Raw genomic sequence first — 21,217 nt, forward strand, 5'->3', positions numbered from 1 at the left:
TGCATATAAGTTGGCTGCCAATCCCTTCGTCATCCTCTTATAAATAACATGACAATTAAGAAAACCTGAAAACTGGGATGGAGCCAAGATATACTGGCAGCATATCCATGCCAGAGTTTATACCCCCGCCAAAAATAGCTGTGACCAATAAAGCAAGGTATGAAAGTCACCAAGTCCCTCTACCAGCTACTGAGAATGCTCTGTGCATCTCTCTAGTGTATTTTGCTAATCCTCTGTGACCCTTCTGGAACATAAAGACACCGTTATATCCCAGGATTACTGCCTATTTCTGGCAAACTTCTCCTTAAGTTAGATCCATCTTGGATTCCGTCACTGTAACAGCTGAGTGCTGTGTAATGTTTGGTCCTTCAGGATTTATATAAACTGGATACTAACTCTAAAAATGACAACATTCTGGTTTTAGTGTCTTCTTACAATGTGTCTGAGACTACTCGGTAGTTCTGAAAAACTTGGGATGCTGTGTAAAATGGAAATAAAAACAGAATGTAATGATTTGCAAATTTCATAAATCCATATTTTATCCACAACGGAACATAGCGAATGTGTCAAATGTTTAAACTGAGCAACTGTACCATTTTGGAAAAATACTGGCACTTTTTCAATTTGATGGCAGCAACACATCTCAAAGAAGTTGGAACAGACCATGTTTGCTACTATATAGTATCATTATGTTCTTTAAGAGTCTGTAAAAGTCTGGGAATTGAGGAGGCCAGTTGTTTGACTTTTCGGAATATTGTCCCATTCTTGTCGGATCCAGGATTCTAGCTGCTCAACAGTGCTGGATCTTCCTTCTCATATTTTAATTTGATGATGTAGCAAATGTTTTCAATTGGTGAAAGATCTGGACAGCAGGAAGATCATTCAACGCCCGGACTCTGCTTCTAGGAAGCCATGCTGTAGTAATAGATGCAGTATGTGATTTTGCATTGTTTTGTGCCTCTTTCAAGCATTCCATGAAAAAGATGTCTGCATGGGAGCATGTGTTGGTCCTGAACCTTTCAGCATTGATGGTGCCTGTCAATATGTGTAAGCCGCCAATTCTATAGGGAGCCATGTTGCTTACCTGCTTTTAGTTTACCTAAATAGTTGTAAAAATGTTGCAAAATGTTTTTTTCTTTTTAGTACCAATTTTCGAGCTTTTTTTCTACATTCTGCTGCCATCAAAAAGCTCAAAAGTGCTTATTTTTTATTGAATTAAGTTTAGCACAAGTTAGTCTCCTGTTACTAAAGGTTTATGTAATGTAAATCTTTACAACTCACGAAAAAATTATAGAGGACAATCACTCTCACTTATCATAGAAACTGAACTGATTCGATTAAATCCCAGGAAATACTCTTTAGAGACGCAGGCATTTATGCATGAATTCAAGAACCACATGGATGTGCAGTAAGACATAAGTGGGGGGCTGGGACGTGACTCTCAACTGAAGCTGTGGCTGGGATATTTAATGACTGACCGCAGTGAAGCAAGGAGGAGGTCCATTGTGTCCAGATCTACAGCGTCTTAGCTGGCTGCAGCCATAGCCACGCACATGGCACTGCATACTGGGGCTATGCTTTGATGTACAGCCGCTCCCAGAGCAGATGGAGAAAGAAAAGAACTGGGTAAAGAAATAAAATCAGGGGACTGAATACACAACAACTAAAAATGCTTGATGGGGGGTGGGTGAAAAAATTTCAAACAGAATAGGACAGCGGCTTTTTTTTGTTGCTTATTGGAGTCTGCTTTGAAGTGAAGTATCTCCATGTACAACTTTGTATTTTTGTGATGCTGCAATAGAGAGAGAAAGAAGAGCAGGACATCAATTGATATCAGTCAGTCCCCCTCTTTGTGCGAGCCACCGGGCTGGAGTTGGGGTGGGATATGCAAATACAGGCTGTCTGCCTGCCCCTTCAGAGGCAGCAAGAGCAGCACATTGCTGCTTGCACACACACCCTCACTCGTGCAGAGAGCAGATTACTTAGAGGGTCGAGCCTCGGCAGCAGGTTTCCTACACAGTATTTGTGTATATGGAGCTGAAACTTTCCAACAGACAGACTGACACTATCTTCCCTCTTTTCTTTGCTCTCTCTTGCGCTCATCTTTCTTCTTTCGCCTCCTCCAGCACACCTTTGTGTTGTTTTCCTTCCCCTCTCCCTTCCCCCTCCCTCTTCAGTATCATCAGTTTTCTCCCTGCTCCGTCTTGCGTGCTCAGAATTTTGTTAGTGAGCAACCTGAAGATGTACAGGACAAGATGCTGCTGATGCTAGAGCTGTTTGGACTGCACGCCTCCTCCAGGGCCCACTGAAGAAAACAAGACTTTCCATGTGCCAAGGAGCAACACAACACCCAGAGGAGCTAGAGACTACCACTTCTGAACCCCTCTCCTCTTGACAGTTGAATTTTTGAGACTCTGGATTAGCCTTGGAAAAGACTTAGAAAAACAAAATGCGGACCAAGTTGTGCCAGCTAATAGCACAGGTCTTTCTCCTGGGAGTGTTCCTCTCTGTTGTTCACAGTAAAGGGACTTTCTATGGAGGCCATGTCAACCCTTTCTATGGAAACAGATACAACCTCTACAAGGCTGGACTCAACCCTCACCACTCACCAAACAAGCCCATGACCCGTCACAAGTAAGTTCTCCACCTTGGACACATAACAGGAACAGATGCATGTTTTATTTGTGTTTCCAAGGTGCAGGGTATTGAATTCTAAAATCATTCCAAGTAGCTGGAGTTCAAGCAGGACCCACCTAATACTGTATTTCCCTCGAGAAACCCATGTCACCAGTGAGTTGCAGAAATATGTTTTTAGTTATGGAATCAGCTTGGTAACAGATCCCTGAATTGACGCTCTGTTTCTGTCTTACTCAAAATCAGCCTCTTTTCTGTGGTTCACACCTAAAACCATCTGTGGCTGGGGATAAACACTATAGTGCAACAACGAAGCAACAGTGAAAACAAAGCCATCATGACGGTCATTATGGTGCAGCGAGGGGGTGCAGAGTTGATGACAAGGGTATTGATTCCTCACAGTCACTGTATGTGTGTGTGGTAAAGGGGTGGGGGGGCAAGGGGGCTCAATTAGGGGCAAGATTTATGGTACAGCTGGCAGGAGGGAGTGGCACAACTGGCTTCCAGTCGCAGACACTGATTTCAAATGAACTTACCCTGAGTTAAGTAGAAAATTATTTAACTTTTCCAGATTTAACACAAAGGTGAGGGGTGTTCATCTGCTTTTAATTACTGCATGACAGATACATATTGTAAAGATGATAAACACATACACACACACAGAAGAGTAACAGTAAGTTATGAACGCTATTGAATGAAGTTCTGAGATGAAACAGACTTGTGGATATATTTTGCCTGATGCCTGATGTTTGGCCCGCAGGGCTCTTTTGGTTTATCCTCCCTCTTCCTCCCCCCCTTCTCTTTTGCTTGGCTTCCCACAAGAGCATTTATGCTTTTGGACAGCTCCCCAGCTACCTGCTGCTTCACTCAAACTGCCACAGAAGACTGCTGATTGCCCAGCCCCACTTAGTCTGCCATGTATGCTCACCTCCACCCAACATACTGTTCAGCATCCCTCAACCTGAATGCAGTGTCTATATTGAGTCTACACCTTTAACTTTCTCACTTAACTCTAAAACTGAATATATTACTTTCATCCCCTTACATTTTGCTCACTATTCGGTTAATCTGAATATTGGATTTTCCCCAGCTATTATTAGATTGCCACTTTTTAAAAAAAAAAAAACTGACCTAATTGACTAACTAAAATAACTTCTTACTTAACACAACTCTTGCAGAAATACATTTATACAATCAGACTCTTGCCCCCCATATATTTTGTACAATTTTATATGGTAAGAACTGGACTTTATCTGTATAAATTGTTTCTAATGGACATTCATCTTGTGTTTCCGGAGGTATTTATTCACCAACATTCATATGCCCTAAAATTCTGAACATAAGTATGCGATTTCAGAGAATTGGCAACACAAATCTATAAATATGACCATTTTGGAGTCACAGGGAGCTGAAGCTTAAATTGCCAAACTCGAATTGGCTCACTAAACAGTAAGCCAATGCAGTTTTTATAATGATTTAAGTGTTCTTATGTACAGCATGGTAGCTATATACCTGTATACCTTCCTTTACTTTTTGACAGCATTGCCAAAGAGGTTTATTTCTTTTTATACAGGCCGTCGTGCCAGATTTCCATCTTACACAACAAGATTAGTTGATTAGCCAGATGTAATAGACTTTCCAGTCAAAACAAATTGATCAATAATGAAATACAGTCAGGAACTGCTTGTCGCTGATAACTGGTAGTATTGCTCCATTTGTTTCTGAGAGTCCAACTATAGTTTTATATAGGAGCTGCAGGCACATCTTAGACACAGTAGCCTCTGGGGACGTGTTGCTGTCAGACCACCACTACAGACATATGAGCTCAGTTGTTGTCAGCCTGACTGGTCAATGGAAATAGACACTTTAAAATAACACGTTATGATGTGTGTGTGTGTGTGTGAGTGAGTTTATGAATGCCTATTTAAGTGTAACTAAAGGACTTCACCGGAGCGCATTTACAGCATGTAAATGGTAAATGGCCTGTATTTATATAGCGCTTTACTAGTCCCTAAGGACCCCAAAGCGCTTTACATATCCAGTCATCCACCCATTCACACACTGGTGATGGCAAGCTACATTGTAGCCACAGCCACCCTGGGGCGCACTGACAGAGGCGAGGCTGCCGGACACTGGCGCCACCAGTAGGCAACGGGTGAAGTTGTCTTGCCCAAGGACACAACGACCGAGACTGTCCAAGCCGGGGCTCGAACCGGCAACCTTCCGATTACAAGGCGACCTCCCAACTCTTGAGCCATGATCGCCCGTAAAGTCTAACTCCTCTTTCTAACTTGACTACACTCACACATTGGCAAAACCTCACTGGATTTTTAGTACGAGACTTAAAAAATTCTCAGCTGTTGGAACACCCCAGACTTTTTGTCTTCATGTTGAATTATTGTCTGTATTTTGGCAGCAAAGCGAGTGATTTGATTTCACAGTCATTCCTTCATTCAGTGCAACCACTTGCTTCTGTAAGAAAAATATATGGCCCTCCAGTGGGTGACTGTGACATCTTAGACAGTTACAGTACTGTACCTGTCACAGCTCTATTGCAAAGAAGCTAATTTTCTTCCAAAGGTTAAACTGTGGCTCAGGAAGGTCAGATTTTGTGATTTATGTTTTTAACAAAAGGTCTGGGAAAGAGGAAAAAATGAGTGAAAGAAATCGCTTTTTGAGTATTTTGGAAGTTCTTTTAGGATTAGCAAAACAATGACTATTTTTCACACATCACCACTGAACAGGTGCCAAGAGTCATACATAGTCATCACTGGGAAATGGGTATTGGATAAATCAAACAGCATCCTGGGAGATGCCACATGTCTTTACCAATCAGATTACAGACATATCTGAGGGCTTTTTCTTTGATGTATGGGACAGAGATTAAGGGGGAAAGGTCAGTAGGTTAGCAGAGGTTAAAGGTTAGAGGTTGCTGTTGTACGTTTATCTTGAATGTCCAGTGGAGAGCAAGAATGGAGCCGGTCTCCTGCTAAGGGTCAAAAAGACCATGCAGCAAACTCCCAAGCTACCTGACACTTTTCTTTTAAAATCCATCTGCCAAAGTACTCAGGTTTATGTAAGAACAGTGAAAAAGATTAGTTGCTTTTTATAAAATATTGAAGGTATTTAATGAGGTTGGATTATGATTCAGTTTGTAGTTAATTGGATAGGGTGTTGATTCTGGTGCGAATTTCCAAATAATTATCCCAAGCAAAGTGTAACTGACAACTTACATCATTAAAGTAAAGCATCTACATTTCAGTGCTTTGTTATTTTTATGCAAAAGTCTTCCAATGAGCCACAGCTGGCATGTACAGGTGTGCTTTAACTTTTTAAGACTAAAAGACATTTACAACAAAAAGTAAAGTTATTGTTCACTTTTGTTTTTAGTCAGCAGATTTAGGCATAAAAACGTCCTGGTTTATAAAAAGATTAGCATTTTGGTAAGAATGCAGTCTGGGTTTTTTTTTTTTTTTTTTGCATTTTATAATTTACAGAAATTTGCAGGAAAAAAAGGGCAGAAGGGGAATCAATAAATGGATAGAGTTATACTTGCCGTGTCTCTTGTTTTCAATCTTTATGCTAAGTCTGGCTGATAGCCTGTGACTCTTACCTTCATACTTGGCTAATACACAGATCAAAAGATCTTCTCATAAAAGCCTCTGAATAAAAAGAGAATAGTTCTATTTTTATTTGCCTGTGAAGAGATTTGTGTTGCAGGTTACATATGAGTGATATTCTGGTCTCTTCAGTGTATCAGGCCTATGTGTAGAGCTAAATAAAGTATCACAGTTACACTGTTTCACTCTTATTGCATACACAATAACCCCTTTTCTTTGTAAATCTAATAATTCTGTTTGAAACCGTTCTTTTCAGAAGCACAGAGAGCTTATTCAAAGTAGATTATGTACTTTGGAAAATGCCTGAGGATAAGTAAAGTTATTTTTTCAGTACATCTACATGTACACAAGCTTATGTTGTTGCTTTTAACAGCTTAATTTCCAAAATGTAAGCATGTGTAGTCACTTGAGTTTAAGCTATGATGACTAGAGCTGGCTTGGAGCTGACCCTGTCTCCAAATGACAAAGTGATCTCTTTGGTCTTAAAGCTGGGAGTAGCATGCCTTTACCTCTAATCATTAGGCATAAGCACAGTTTTAATAATCCCTGGACCATGGGAATTTCAAGACCTGCCAGTTGGCTGGAAATAGGCTTCATTAAAAGCATATATCAAACGAGATGGGCCTTGGAGTTAGACCAATGGTCCTATTAAAGATCATATTTTTTTCTTTATCCATTCCACTCTTCATAAATCTGTCGGACCCAAAAGCAATGGACTCGGGTCAAGCAGTCAGGAGTTCCTACAGGTGAGAGTGTGGTTTGTAATGAGTGAGGTAAGCCCTTTAGTGCCACATGTCAAAACAACTGAGGCAGTATAGGGAAAAGTAAAGAGCCTGACATGATGAGGCAAGGCGGAGGAGCTTTGTGATATATAGAATGAGAGAGAGGGGAAACGTACAACACAGCAAGAGAAACACTGATATGACTAATTAAACATAACCTGTAGTTATAGGAAAATTTATAGGAAAGGGTGAATGAGAGGTGATTTGTTCAGGCCCATCAAACTGTGGAGGTGTAGCCACAACAATACTTTCCAAACACATTCCACATGTGAATTTGAGATGGGAATTCTGCTTTTCTCTTGGGAGGCTATGAAAGGATTTTTAAGCTGAAACGCTATACTTCAAACATTTACAGTGGGACCAGACCAGCAGTCACAAATGCCATACTCCAGTGACACCAAAACAGACAATACTCAGAGTAAGGAGGAGGGAGAGAGACCAGAGAGACAAAGGAAAGTGCAGTTTTCCTGTCGTGGTGAATGGAGATGAAGACTTTTCATACTGATTGAAAAGGAAGAGTGCAAGGTCAGATTAGGTCTGGAGACACATCACATAGTTTACACAAATTCAGTTTGTGTATTCAGTGGGGATTGGGTGGTTCAGTGAATGTGTGGATCAACTGGAGACTTTCAGTTTTGGGTGTTTCCCTGCCTTCTTTTTGCTTTCTTTTGAAAAACATCAATTGTTAGTTTCATATAACACACACAAAAAAAATATTTAGCGTTAAGTAAGTGAAGTTAAATGACTATTACCAAAATAAAGAGATTATTTGGAAGATTAACATTTTCATTCATCCAAAAAGTGATTACTGTGTCATTGATATCCATTTATTGCACCTTACCAACAAAGTAAAAACATACCCTGAGAATTTTCAAAAACTGAAAGTGAAACTTAGTATATTTCCTTTGGGAGCTCTGAGCTCAGGTCTTCTTGCATAAGTCTCGACAGGCTTTGCACATCTGGAATTGGGCAGGTTCTTCCCCTTTTCCTATGAAATTGTTTCAAACACATGTAAACAAGCTAGCTACATGTTTCTCCAGGAACGTTGTTGAGGGTTTGATTTTTTTTTTTTTTGTTCTGAGGAATTTAAGGACAATCATAGACATCCAGAAACCACCCTTTCATTGTCATGTTGAACGCATGTCTCAGTCTCATGTTGTGTGCACTATCTTCAAAGACATTGCCTCAACTTGAACCGGTCACCCTGTCACTGCTGCTGCGAAACACCCCCAGAGTATGATGATACCACTACCATGCTTCACTGTGGCATGCTTGATAATGGGCAGGGTCTGGAGCTCACCGGGCTCTAAGTTCTGGCTAAATATTTCAGTTTTTGTCATCTCATGTCTGGGAATCTTCCTTTTTCCAGAGTCTTTATGAGTAATTCAGTCTAAATTGATGGGAGAAGGTGCAGAATTATCACATTTACAAAATAAAATAGGAAAATGCACTAGTGTGTAGTCAGTCGTTTCTTACATACATCTTGTCTTTTCAGAGATTGTGCATTTAGAGGCATGACTTCCCTGTGCCAATGCGTCAACCTCACCAACTCATCACTGCAATAAATAGTACTGGTCAATAGGTTATTTACTAGAATACATTTATTAACCCTGTAACCTGAGTTTTTGAGACCTCTGCTTCATCTGTGTGATTTTTTTCACAACAAGTGTTTGAGCAATAAATTGCACAAAAATACTGGATGTAGCAAAATTATACAAATTAAAAACAAATTAATTATTAATGACTTTTTTCAATTTGTCATAACTTTCAATAAACTCACCAGTTTAAAAAATATATATTAACTTTCTGGCAATTATTTAATGTTTTGGGCTTTACAGTGTTGGAGCCACCGTGGTGTCTAACTGCAGCTTCACCTCTACTCTATATTATGATCAGGTGTGTTGCATGTTTGGAAGTGCTATTTGCTTTTAACTATAAGCTTTAAATAAACGCGACTTGACCTAGGTGACTTGTACTGTGTGGTACTTTATGGGCAGCCAACCCTTCTCATCTGTCCCCCACAAGCTCTAAAACAAACACGCCAGAAAGTATTTATACTTTTTAACAGTAGTGACCTTGTACCACACTGGCTGACAGATGAGGCATGGAAAAAGCTCAGAATAGGCTATCACTCCTCTCTCACCTTTTCACTGTTCTGTCTATAGCTCTCTGATCTCATATCATACACATCAGGACTTGGACATTCTTTTTCCCCAAAGTGTCCAGATTAACAGCCTTCTCACAGCTGGGCATCCTCCCACACACAAAAGCAGCCCAAACAAAGTTCTCACCTACTCTGCAGCTGCTGGAAGTGGCTATAATAATAAGAAATGCTAAAGGCAGCGCTCCTGCTCATATACGACCACTTCCACATCGAGGGTTCATATTTTTGGAATAAAGTTTGTGTAGTCTTCTTTTTGCAGAGTTGAGTGGTCTCTGTGGATGTGAGATATAAACCCAAGGTCTTTATTGCTTGATTATGTGTCTATAAAATCTGCACACGTGAGTATGTGTCATTTTCTCAACAGCTGACTGTATTATTGCTTTCAGGCTTTCAAGCTGAAACTTAACATTCGTCTTGTAAAAACAGGTTTTCACACAGCAAAGGCGACCTGCTGCTGACCTGACCGACAGCGCAGCGCAAAGGGACGGGATTTATATCAGCACTCAACTCTGAGTTTCACAAAGCCAGAAACCCCCCTTGTATGGAAGACAGTGAGGATTAAATATCACTCATAGACCCAAATGACACTGACAGAAAAATGACAAAAAAATGTGAAGCAGAAACAGAAAACTGTGGACAGGGAACCATTTCCCCCCCCCTCATGTACATCTGGATTGCTGCACTTTTCGCCATGGTGTGAAGTCTGTGGGTTACATCTCACAGCTGTGAAAACGGTCACACACTTACTATTCTCTATATCAGGGGTTTTAAACAGAAGGCCTGGGGACCAAACCAGGCCCAGCGAAGAGTGAAATTCAGCCCACTGGACAGCTTGAGATAATGTGAAAGAATGCATAGATTTCAAACTTTTAACTGTATTTTCACAGGTTTTACAGTTTTTCCAACCAACCCCATTGCCATTCATTCTACTCCAAAATAACTAACAGATAAACAATTTTAATGACAGGAAAGTTCCTTTGTCCCCACTATTAGTGAGTCCACAGTAAATTAACAAAAATATATTATAATTACAGGATAGTAAAATAACCTTTTCTGCAATTTTACATATTTATCATGTAGTTTCACTGGTCGGGATGACTGAAGATCAAAATATGCTGTATGTGGCCCACAATGTAAAATGAGTTTGACATCTATCTATCAGCAACTATCAGCTATCAGCTTTTAAGAGCTACACAGAGACAAGTCTTTAAGCTCCTTGAAGATGTAAGATGAGAAAACTAAAGGCATTAAATTTGATTTATATCACATAATAATACTGAAGCCATTCACTATAGTGCTGAAATATTCAGGTTGACAGTATCTATAGCTTTTCTATACTGCAGAAATCGCTATCAAAATCTTCATGTGACTTTGACAAACACATTTGTACAAGATCTAACTGCTTACGTCTCTCTCTCTCTCTCTCTCTCTCTCTCTCTCTCTCTCTCTCTCTCTCTCTCTCTCTCTCTTTTTTTTAAAAAGTCATTTACTTTGGTGCCAAAAACTGTGTATTGTCTGCAATAGATCTCACTGCGAACAGCAGATGACAGCACAGGGAGTGATCAGTTTTAAAGTCCCTCTGGCCTGGTAAAGAAAAGAGCCTGCAGGTGGAGAGGGAGAAGAAAAACAGCATGAAAGCAAATTATTAAGAACAACAGAAATGTTACAGGAGTCCAGCTTTTGAAAAAAAAAAAAAAAAACTAGCCAGAAAAGATGATGCAGCATCATTTGTGTTGTCAAATTAAGCTTGCATTTCTTATTTCAATGACCTAATACATTATTCCAGCCAGTTCCCCTTTTTGCTATGCTAAGAAAATCATTTGCACCAAGTAGTAAACTGCATGCGGGAGTTAAAAGTACTTAAAGAACTCCCATCATACCACATCAGTTAAGGTCGTAACTGCCACTTCCTTAACAACCCATGACCTGGCAGCAGGTTGTCAGGCTGGTATGAAAGGAGCTCTGTCATTCTAACTTTTGCCCTCTACCTTCTACTGCTATTAACATATGTCAACACAGGGAGAGTGGTGACACACACACACACACACACGCAGAAAACACTGTCAACACATTTGCAGAAGGACACAGCGGCGCAGTGGTTTCTCACACATTCTAACAGCCTCCCCTCTCTGTTAGCCCTCTGAACCTGTTAACTTGGCATGTAGACCCGCCTCGGCCCCCGTGTCCCTCCCTGCTGCTCCGAACACTTCTATTAGTCCTGAAACAGCTGTGGAGCAATGCTAAGTGCCGCATGTGTTGCTAAATGCTCCCCTCTGAATGTAAGAAATGCTTCACATGTGAGCCTAAAGAGAGCAGATCATCATTTCCTGTGTTGCACAGAGGCCAGGGGAACATTTAGCAGTTGCTATAGCTGCACTGGCTATGAAGAGTGAGAGCGAGTGAGACAGGGAAAGTTCAGTGTGATGCAACAACTGCTCAAAGTTGTTACAGTGAAGTTAGTGCACATCTGAGCACTTCCAGGATTGAAAACAGTCTCCGTGAATGTTTTTGGTGCTCAACTACCCTACGTAACTAAAAGAAGCAAAACAAGCTAAAAGGACTTTCAGTTTTCTTAGTATACTTACATAAAGTACACTATGTAGGCTGTACAGTATACTTATTTGCATGGTTTTCGTGCAGGACTGGACTAGTATTGTATGAAATTGAACATGACACAGTGCATTTGCATATATTTGCAACTTGTAAAGCATGTGAAAAACACGTAAATCTATTTTTAACAATGAAGTTTGGAAGTCATTGCACACAAACATCAAACAACACCACAACACACTCTGGTACAGTCTTTGATGCTGACTGAATATCTTCCTCCTGCTGGGTAAAAATTCATGGGTGGTCTCTCCTCGTCCACTACATTCCCAAATTACATACACCACATGTATTTAAAATAGTTTTTGAATAAAGGAGCTTGTGTTGAAATGTTTGAGCACTTGCTTCCACCAGTGGGAAATTCCTGTAGTTTCAATAAGACTTCCACTTGTGTGGAAGTCCATTGGAAAGTGACTCTTCAACTTCCTTATCCACATCAGTAAATATTTTCTGGATGACTTTAAGGCCTCACTTGCTATTTTCGTCTTAATGAATATAAAAGATGCCGTTTTTGTAAACTGAAGTTCATTTAGCAATTGCACTTCACTGACTGATGAGTGTGCAGCATCCCTCAGCTTTTCAGTCAGAGCTGCTCTTCACCCTTATCATCCTGTTCCAATAAAACAACTTGGCAACAACAACAAAGCTCACTTTAAGCCTTTGCAGCGGGACTTCACTAACCAAGGGGTGTTGCCGAAGTGGCTACCTCATATATACATTTATACACAATCTATGATTCCACACACAACTGAAACACAACTCACTGCCTGGGTATTTGTAGTATACTGCATGCAGCTATACCTGAAAGTAACTGGGAATACAAGTAACTAAAAAATCCATTTAAAATGTCAAAATTAAAAATAAAAAAAATTGAAAAAGAGCAAAGGAATCCCTACTCAGTCCATCTGCAGCTGTAGCTCCTCAATGAAAAGCTCTCTTTGATCTTTTGTTAATATCTATCAGCTAGATCAAAAGCAAACTTTTCTTGTTTTTTTTATTAAAGTGCCAATAAAAAGAGAAAAACACAACAACACGGGCTTATTTATAATCCAAAAGAAGAATGAGCTGTAAAAGATTAAACACAACAAAGCAAAGATTAAAACACTGAGTCAATAGTATCTTACAGAAGGTTTTATGATGCATCTTCATCACTTTCAACACTTTTGATGGAAGAAATAGCTTTCTGTTAAATTTTGCCTGTTACACTCCAACAGTTTTAATTATACACAATAAAACAGATTCCTCTTGACCTCAATACACTGAGAGTTTGCAGTTACAGCTTTACTTTTTCTGGCATGTTTTGTATCTTAAAGTGGCTATAGTTTTAGCCGTTTAAGTCTACTGTATACTGCCCTGTTGAATTAACAGTGCTGCTGCTGAACCACATTTGTAAATTCACAGTTAGTTATAGTACTTGTCTCTGCAGTGGTTGCTGTTCTACGAAATCTAAATAGGTTTTACTTTAACACACGTCAGTGTGATGGACACAGAGCAAAACAGGGGCTGTTGGCATCTTATTGGTGCTAGCATTGTAACATCCCTCTGCTCTCCCCACAGAAACCACTGCGCCCATGTGGTTCAGAGAAACATCACATGCATCATGCAGGATGGAGTGGCAACCTACGTGAAGGCTGAGTATACCACCAAGTGTATCTGGGGTCAGAAATGTCCTGTTGTGATGTGAGTCAATCAAACGAAGTAATACAATGCTGCAGATGTTTTACAGTTCAGTCTGCGCCTTAGGAGTTTGGTAATGATGTTTAAATATGTCGTTCTTTCTTTATATTTGGCAAACTGCAGCACAATGTAGAACATACTCTACATCAATACTGCCCTCTAGTGTTATATATTACCCTTATTAATGCACATCTGCGATACTGCTGATAACGTTTTATTTATTTTGCTAAATAAAATAAAATGCAGGGACGTCTGTGTTACCAATTCTGTCTCTGTGCATGGAAATGATTAAGATCTGTTTTTTATTTATTAAGAATTCTGGAAAGCTGTTGTTCTGCGTTCTTATTATTTGTTGAAAACATGAGAAAGTAAGGCATAAGAAAAAAACATTTTAACTTGGCTTTAACTTGTTCTTAGGCAGATGTACCTTTCTGCTATCTGCTCTCAAAGTGTTGTCTAGTAAGTTTCTCTTCATACAGGGAGTGCAGAATTATTAGGCAAGTTGTATTTTTGAGGAATAATTTTATTATTGAACAACAACCATGTTTTCAATGAACCCAAAAAACTCATTAATATCAAAGCTGCATATTTTTGGAATTAGTTTTTAGTTTATTTTTAGTTTTAGCTATTTTAGGGGGATATCTGTGTGTGCAGGTGACTATTACTTAACAAAAAACAAATATATACCCATTTCAATTATTTATTTTTACCAGTGACACCAATATAACATCTCCACATTCACAAATATACATTTCTGACATTCAAAAACAAAACAAAAACAAATCAGCGACCAATATAGCCACCTTTCTTTCCAAGGACACTCAAAAGCAAGGCAAGGCAAGGCAAGTTTATTTGTATAGCACAATTCAACAACAAGGTGATTCAAAGTGCTTTACAGAGACATTAGAAACAAAAACAAATAAAAAGCATGATTTAAAATTGATTAAAACAAGCAAACAAACAAACAAACTAATTAACAAACAAACAAACAAACAAAACAGTATATAAAATCAAAACAGATAAAATCAGTAGTTAAAATGTTAGTTTTGAAATTTAAGCTTAAAAGTGTGGAATTGGTGCTTTATTCAAATGCAGCTGAGAACAGGTGAGTCTTCAACCTGGATTTAAATAAACTGAGTGTTTCAGCTGATCTGAGGCTTTCTGGGAGTTTGTTCCAAATATAAGGAGAATAAAAGCTGAATGCAGCTTCTCCGTGTCTGGTTCTGACTCTGGGAACTGATAAAAGACCGGATCCAGATGACCTGAGGGATCTGGAAGGTTCATACTGGGTCAGGAGGTCACTGATGTATTTTGGTCCTAAACCATTCAGAGCTTTATAGACCAGCATCAGAACTTTAAAAGCCTGCCATCCATGGATTCTGTCAGTGTTTTGATCTGTTCACCATCAACATTGTGTGCAGCAGCAACCACAGCCTCCCAGACACTGTTCAGAGAGGTGTACTGTTGTCCCTCCTTGTAAATCTCACATTTGATGATGGACCACAGGTTCTCAATGGGGTTCAGATCAGGTGAACAAGGTGGCCATGTCATTAGTTTTTCTTCTTTTATACCCTTTCTTGCCAGCCACGCTGTGGAGTACTTGGACGCGTGTGATGGAGCATTGTCCTGCATGAAAATCATGTTTTTCTTGAAGGATGCAGACTTCTTCCTGTACCACTGCTTGAAGAAGGTGTCTTCCAGAAACTGGCAGTAGGACTGGGAGTTGAGCTTGACTCCATCCTCAACCCGAAAAGGCCCCACAAGCTCATCTTTGATGATACCAGCCCAAACCAGTACTCCACCTCCACCTTGCTGGCGTCTGAGTCGGACTGGAGCTCTCTGCCCTTTACCAATCCAGCCACGGGCCCATCCATCTGGCCCATCAAGACTCACTCTCATTTCATCAGTCCATAAAACCTTAGAAAAACCAGTCTTGAGATATTTCTTGGCCCAGTCTTGACGTTTCAGCTTGTGTGTCTTGTTCAGTGGTGGTCGTCTTTCAGCCTTTCTTACCTTGGCCATGTCTCTGAGTATTGCACACCTTGTGCTTTTGGGCACTCCAGTGATGTTGCAGCTCTGAAATATGGCCAAACTGGTGGCAAGTGGCATCTTGGCAGCTGCACGCTTGACTTTTCTCAGTTCATGGGCAGTTATTTTGCGCCTTGGTTTTTCCACACGCTTCTTGCGACCCTGTTGACTATTTTGAATGAAACGCTTGATTGTTCGATGATCACACTTCAGAAGCTTTGCAATTTTGAGACTGCTGCATCCCTCTGCAAGATATCTCACTATTTTTGACTTTTCTGTGCCTGTCAAGTCCTTCTTTTGACCCATTTTGCCAAAGGAAAGGAAGTTGCCTAATAATTATGCACACCTGATATAGGGTGTTGATGTCATTAGACCACACCCCTTCTCATTACAGAGATGCACATCACCTAATATGCTTAATTGGTAGTAGGCTTTCAAGCCTATACAGCTTGGAGTAAGACAACATGCATGAAGAGGATGATGTGGACAAAATACTCATTTGCCTAATAATTCTGCACTCCCTGTATACCATTCGAAAGACACAATGGGAACAAGAGTGGATTTTCTGTGTGTGTGTGTGTGTGTGTGTGTGTGTGTGTGTGTGTGTGTGTGTGTGTGTGTGTGTGTGTGTGTGTGTGTGTGTGTAAAGAGAGACTTTGATTCACAATGGATAGAAAATTCAGCTTAAACTAAATAACAATGAAGTTGGGTGCTAACCCAGGTCCAATCCCCTGATGCCATCATTTACACCACGATTATCTTAATCTCTTAATCTTCCTCTAATCCCTGTCTAATCTCATAGTGAACAACTAAATCCTGTTATTTCTGCTCAGCACCATCTTTCCATCCTGTATTTGTGCTCATGATTGATGAAAACAAAAGTACTTCTAACAGTAAAACCTGATATATTTCACTCATAACATTTGCTTAATCACTTATTGTAAGCACATTTATATCACATTTCCTTTAGGTATAGGACATTCTACAAGCCAAAATACAAGGTTGGTTTTAAAACAGTGACCGAGCTCGAGTGGAAATGTTGTCCCGGCTATTCTGGAGAAAACTGTTACGATGGACCCACGTCGCATCCAGATATTGCAATGCCACCTTTCAAGGGTGCAGCTCTTCCCCATCGCCCAAGTGTGAAGGGCTTCCCCCATGGCCCTAGACCTCCTATTGAGCATAAGCCTGGAGGAGGCCAGCTGGAGCCAGGAAAACCCTTCCCTGGTATACCCACAGGAAAGACAAATGGTGAGAAGAGGTTCCAATTTGTTTATTGTAAAGTCTTGGAGTATTAAATTAACGACTGTCATTAACTCTGCAATGTTTTTGAATGTTTGCGCATTATTCTGTAATTGAAACCACTTATTTCCCTCATATTTGACATATTTATGAATATCTCTAAAACGTTCCCTTTTCTGTGATTTGCCTTCAAAATACAGGCAACAAATATGGCATTTCAGGTGTAACTGGTGAGCGCTTGGACCGCATCGAAGAGGACCTGCGTCGCCTTACCCAGGGTCTAGACACTCTTAATGGGGTGGTGACTGGCCTTGAGGACCGACTACGCACATCACTCCGCGAAGACACCAATAAAATTCTGGTGTCCTTGCTACCGAACACACCTCGTGCGCCCGACTCTGCTGTGGGATTTGGGCTGATCCCAGATGGGACTCATGATGGGTTGGATGGAGCAGGAGGCTTTACTGGATTTGGGGATTTAGCAGGGAGAGTGACAGAAGTTAGGGATGAGCTGCGGGCCAAGACTCATATTCTAGAGGAGATTCAGGTACTGTGCCATAATGCCTGCTGATCGATCATTTGATACATTGTTTTTCATAGTTGAAACAAATAATGCCTCATTTCTTTTTTTTATTCCTTCAATAAATATTCAATTTTGTCTCTGATCTGACTTCTGTTCATCTTTAGGGGATGGTCTTGGGTCATGATGGCCAGCTGAAGAAACTGTTGGAAGGAGCTATAGGCAGGCCCATCCCTGGCCCTGACACCAGATCTCTTCTGGACGAACTCTTAGATATCAAGCTGGCAGATATAAGGGGTGATATCCTGGATGGCTTTGAGCGCCGTCTGACGAGCCTCGAGAAGCACTGTGATCAGAAGATCGGGGAGGTGCAGAGGGAGTGCCACAGGGAGCACATGGATGGCCAACAACAGATGCAGCAATCTCTGGATGGCAGAGAAACTGGACTCAGGGAGGAGTTGGGTTCTTTGCAAGCTCAGATTCAGGGTCTAACACTCACTGAGAGCTGCTGCGGACAGGTATGACATAAGTGGGGTTGTAATATAACAATATAACAGCAATAAACTAATCAGTAATCTGCTTATCAATTGAAATCCCGAATAATTCTGGTGCTTTATCCATACATATGAAATTGAAAAGTTTTTGTTTTCCAAATGTTTAGGCTAAGCTTTATCTCCTGACAGTTGCTGAAACCTTATTGCATTATTGCAAATTTTGACGCTCAAAGAAAAATTTCCCAAAACACCAGTCTGAGGATTAGGGCCACCGAACAAAAGTTGGGGACATCTTTTTTTCTTCTTTTCCAGAATTCTGAAATTAAAGTCAGAATTCTGACTTTAATCTCAGATTCCTGAGAAAAGATTAAAAAAAGGAGAAAAATAATAACTAATTATTAAATGCAGAGTGGTGAAAAGAGTGCTTCTCCACTCTATGTTCGAAGCCCCACCTTAGAGATGGCTCCATATGTGCTAAAAAGCCAGTGTTTCCCTCTCAGACCTTTGAAACACACTATACTGAAATGTTATTATGGAGATTTGTTGAAAGGTACTAAAAATATCTTGGCTGCTCCAAATCCAGCTCTGAAATCCAGAAAGGGTCACATCACTAAATTGTAATAATTTATGAGTGCAGTTTGTTAGGCCATGACATGGTTTACACAACAACTAATGAGTTATTGATTGTTGCAGGTGAGCAGTCTGTCTCATCGTGTGTTGCTGCTGGAGGAGTCGGTTAAAGGTTTTACGGAGTCACAAAGGCAGCTCCAGACCGCATTTAATGACCAAACCATCCACATAGACACCCTGATTGAGACTCGACTGGTGGACATAGAGGGCCGAATAAATGCCACAAGTGGTAGTTTTGACGGGGTTGAAGGGTTTCCTGGTGGTCTGGATGGTTTCAAGACTCTGTTTGAGGACAAGCTGAAGACCCTGGAGGAGAAAGTGTCTGTGGCCGTGGAGGAGCTGAGTAACGCCACAGCCCCGGCTCTTCTGGAAGGGCAGGTGGTCCCTGCACTGGAGACCGAGATTGAGTCGGTGAGGAGGAGAGTTGAAGGAGATCTGGATGGAATTCAAAAACAGTTAAAACACCTGGAGCTCCTCTGTACCACCTCTTGCCCACCCTCGACGCCACCAGCGGGAGGTGTCAGCGGCACTCAAGTAGAGGACGAGTGCAAAGAGATGGAAAAGAAGATGACAAACCGTCTGGACTCTCACTCTAACCAGCTGGATCGCTTAAACAACACCCTTCAGAACATGCTCTTCCGGATTGCCCAGGAGGAAACAGAAGGGTCTATCCAAGGAGAGATCACACTGCTAAAGGTCAACATCAACTCTGTGAACCGCACTCTGAAGGGCCTAAAGGACTCTCTTAGCTTTATTGCAAGTGAAGTGGGACATGCTAATTCCACATGGGAACAAAGAGAGCACCAACTCGTCAACCAAGTGCAAGGAATCACCAAACTCATGGGCCACCAAGCCTCCCTCCTTGGAGCTGGGGAGAGGCGACTGGTCCAGCTGAAAGGGGAGCTAATGGCATTGAAGAGACAGCTGGCCGGGGAACTACGGGGCTGCCACAGCACAGCAATAGAAGTGCAGAAAGAGGTAAAGGATGTCGATAGCAGGGTGACCCAGGTAGAGGGCCAGTGCAGCAACCTGAGCGAGCTGGCGGATCACCTGGAACGGATCCGGGCGGAGCTTGAGAGACACTCTGACTCCTACCTGTCCCAAGTAAACGGTACCTTGGCAATCCATGCAGAACAGCTAGCTGAGCTGAAAGATGACATCAAAGACTGCAAGGCCAAGGATGCTGCCAACCACAAAGGAGACCAGTAGCATTTCAGCTACAGAATCTATAAAAAAAATTAAGACTTAAGTGTGGTTTTTATTAGCCTTCATTTGCTTCTGTCTCCTGTCTTTTAAACCCACTCTGCACAGATGCAAATTAACCAAACTAGTGAAAGTCATTTCCCTGTGAGCTTCTCATCCCAGTTCCTCCAGATGTCCTGGGCGTTTAGTTGAGTCATCTGGAAAGAGAAGAGGACAACGCAGAATACAAAGACACGCCTACGGTTGTATAGCTGGGCGATATTTTCTCTCAAGGTTTTATTCTAGAGGGCATTTCTCTGATCATGATTGTTTTGTTTAGACATTTTACCTGTTTAACTTATATGAAGTGACTGGATTGTTGTGATATTAAACTGTTTGCATTAAAAAAAAATACAGCAAAACACAGTGCTGCTATGGGTTTTTGCTGAGAAGCACACTCAACAACCTCTGTGTGGACACTTGCCTTGTTTTTTCTGTTGTTGTTTAAAAAAAATACTGTATGTCAACTTGGTGCTATTTGCATTTTTGTAAACCTTTGTTTGTTTTACACGTTTAAAAATGCCTTATACAAATATATCTCTGCTTTGTCTGTTGTGTTCATTTGCTGCCACTTGGCTCAAAGTTGCAGAGAAGTTCCATAATTCACCATTAGGGGGCAGTGAGAACACACAACACGGCGTGGTCGACAGTAGAGAAAGTCTAAAACAACAAGTACAACTTTATCTGTTATAGCGTAAGGAACTGTGTACATCATCTAGTTTATCAAGTTAATTTTTCTGTTTAATTATTATAATTAGAAGTTGGGTGGTAAGTACTTCTCGTTAAACCAAATTCTCTAAGCCGTCAAATTCTCCACTTTAATTCAGCTTCAGTGAGCTACCTTGACCCCACTGAGTCACACTGTGCTGTGGTTTAGCAGAAACAACATCATCTAGGTCTCTCCCATCAATACCTTGGAAACCTTTTGGCCTTCTTGTTTTTGTTGTTTCTTAACGTGTAGCCATTCCTGTAAAAATAAAGTATGTTATGACAACTTTCACAGTAGAAAGCATTCCTAATGAATTTTTTTAATCTACACCTTCATAAAAATCTGATGTAACACTGGAATAATGATTTTTTTTTTCACAGCCAGTTCTAGCCCATTACTCTGAAGAGGGCAATAAAAATGTACCTGACAAGATTTTGTCCGTTTCACCCCAATATTCTTTAAAAAGATCTGAAAAACATTGTACTCTTCTACAGTCTGTTTGTGTCCTTCATTAAAAGGGTGTGTAACCAGCAAACAAAAGCTGAAACTGCATTAAACTGTCCACTTCACAGATCAGTAAACTTCCTCCTTCTAAGAGTTTGTTTGTTTGTTTTTTTAAAAAGTTACCACATAATTAAAACAGCAAAAATAATTTGAATTACAACTAAGTCAATATGCTCGCTGCACTGCAGGTTTTACAGAGTCAGCACATAGTTAAAGACAGTAACATCCCTCCGTGATTAAGTAGCTGCCAGCATGTAATGGGGACCAGAAATATATCATTATTTGCAGTGAAGCATATAGGATTGAAGAATCTGATGCTTGACTAAGCAGAGTAAGCTGTTCAACCCCGCTGACTTAACCAAGC

The 21,217-nt window shown here is 40.7% G+C and overlaps 1 protein-coding gene across 1 annotated transcript; it reads left to right on the forward strand.

Moving 5' to 3' along the window:
* Positions 1 to 1,972: 1,972 nt before the first annotated feature.
* On the forward strand, positions 1,973 to 20,790 carry emilin3b (elastin microfibril interfacer 3b). Its single transcript, XM_085344411.1, has 6 exons — positions 1,973 to 2,634; positions 13,365 to 13,487; positions 16,483 to 16,763; positions 16,955 to 17,301; positions 17,442 to 17,792; positions 18,462 to 20,790. Exons 1-6 carry the CDS (start codon positions 2,450 to 2,452, stop codon positions 19,605 to 19,607), a joined length of 2,433 nt encoding a protein of 810 aa, XP_085200537.1. The 5' UTR covers positions 1,973 to 2,449; the 3' UTR covers positions 19,608 to 20,790.
* Positions 20,791 to 21,217: the final 427 nt, after the last annotated feature.

This window comes from Diplotaxodon limnothrissa, linkage group LG20 (genome assembly GCF_057381915.1).
Source record: "Diplotaxodon limnothrissa isolate DT_005_m linkage group LG20, D_limnothrissa_male_GT1.1, whole genome shotgun sequence".
Taxonomy (NCBI): Eukaryota; Metazoa; Chordata; class Actinopteri; order Cichliformes; family Cichlidae; genus Diplotaxodon; species Diplotaxodon limnothrissa.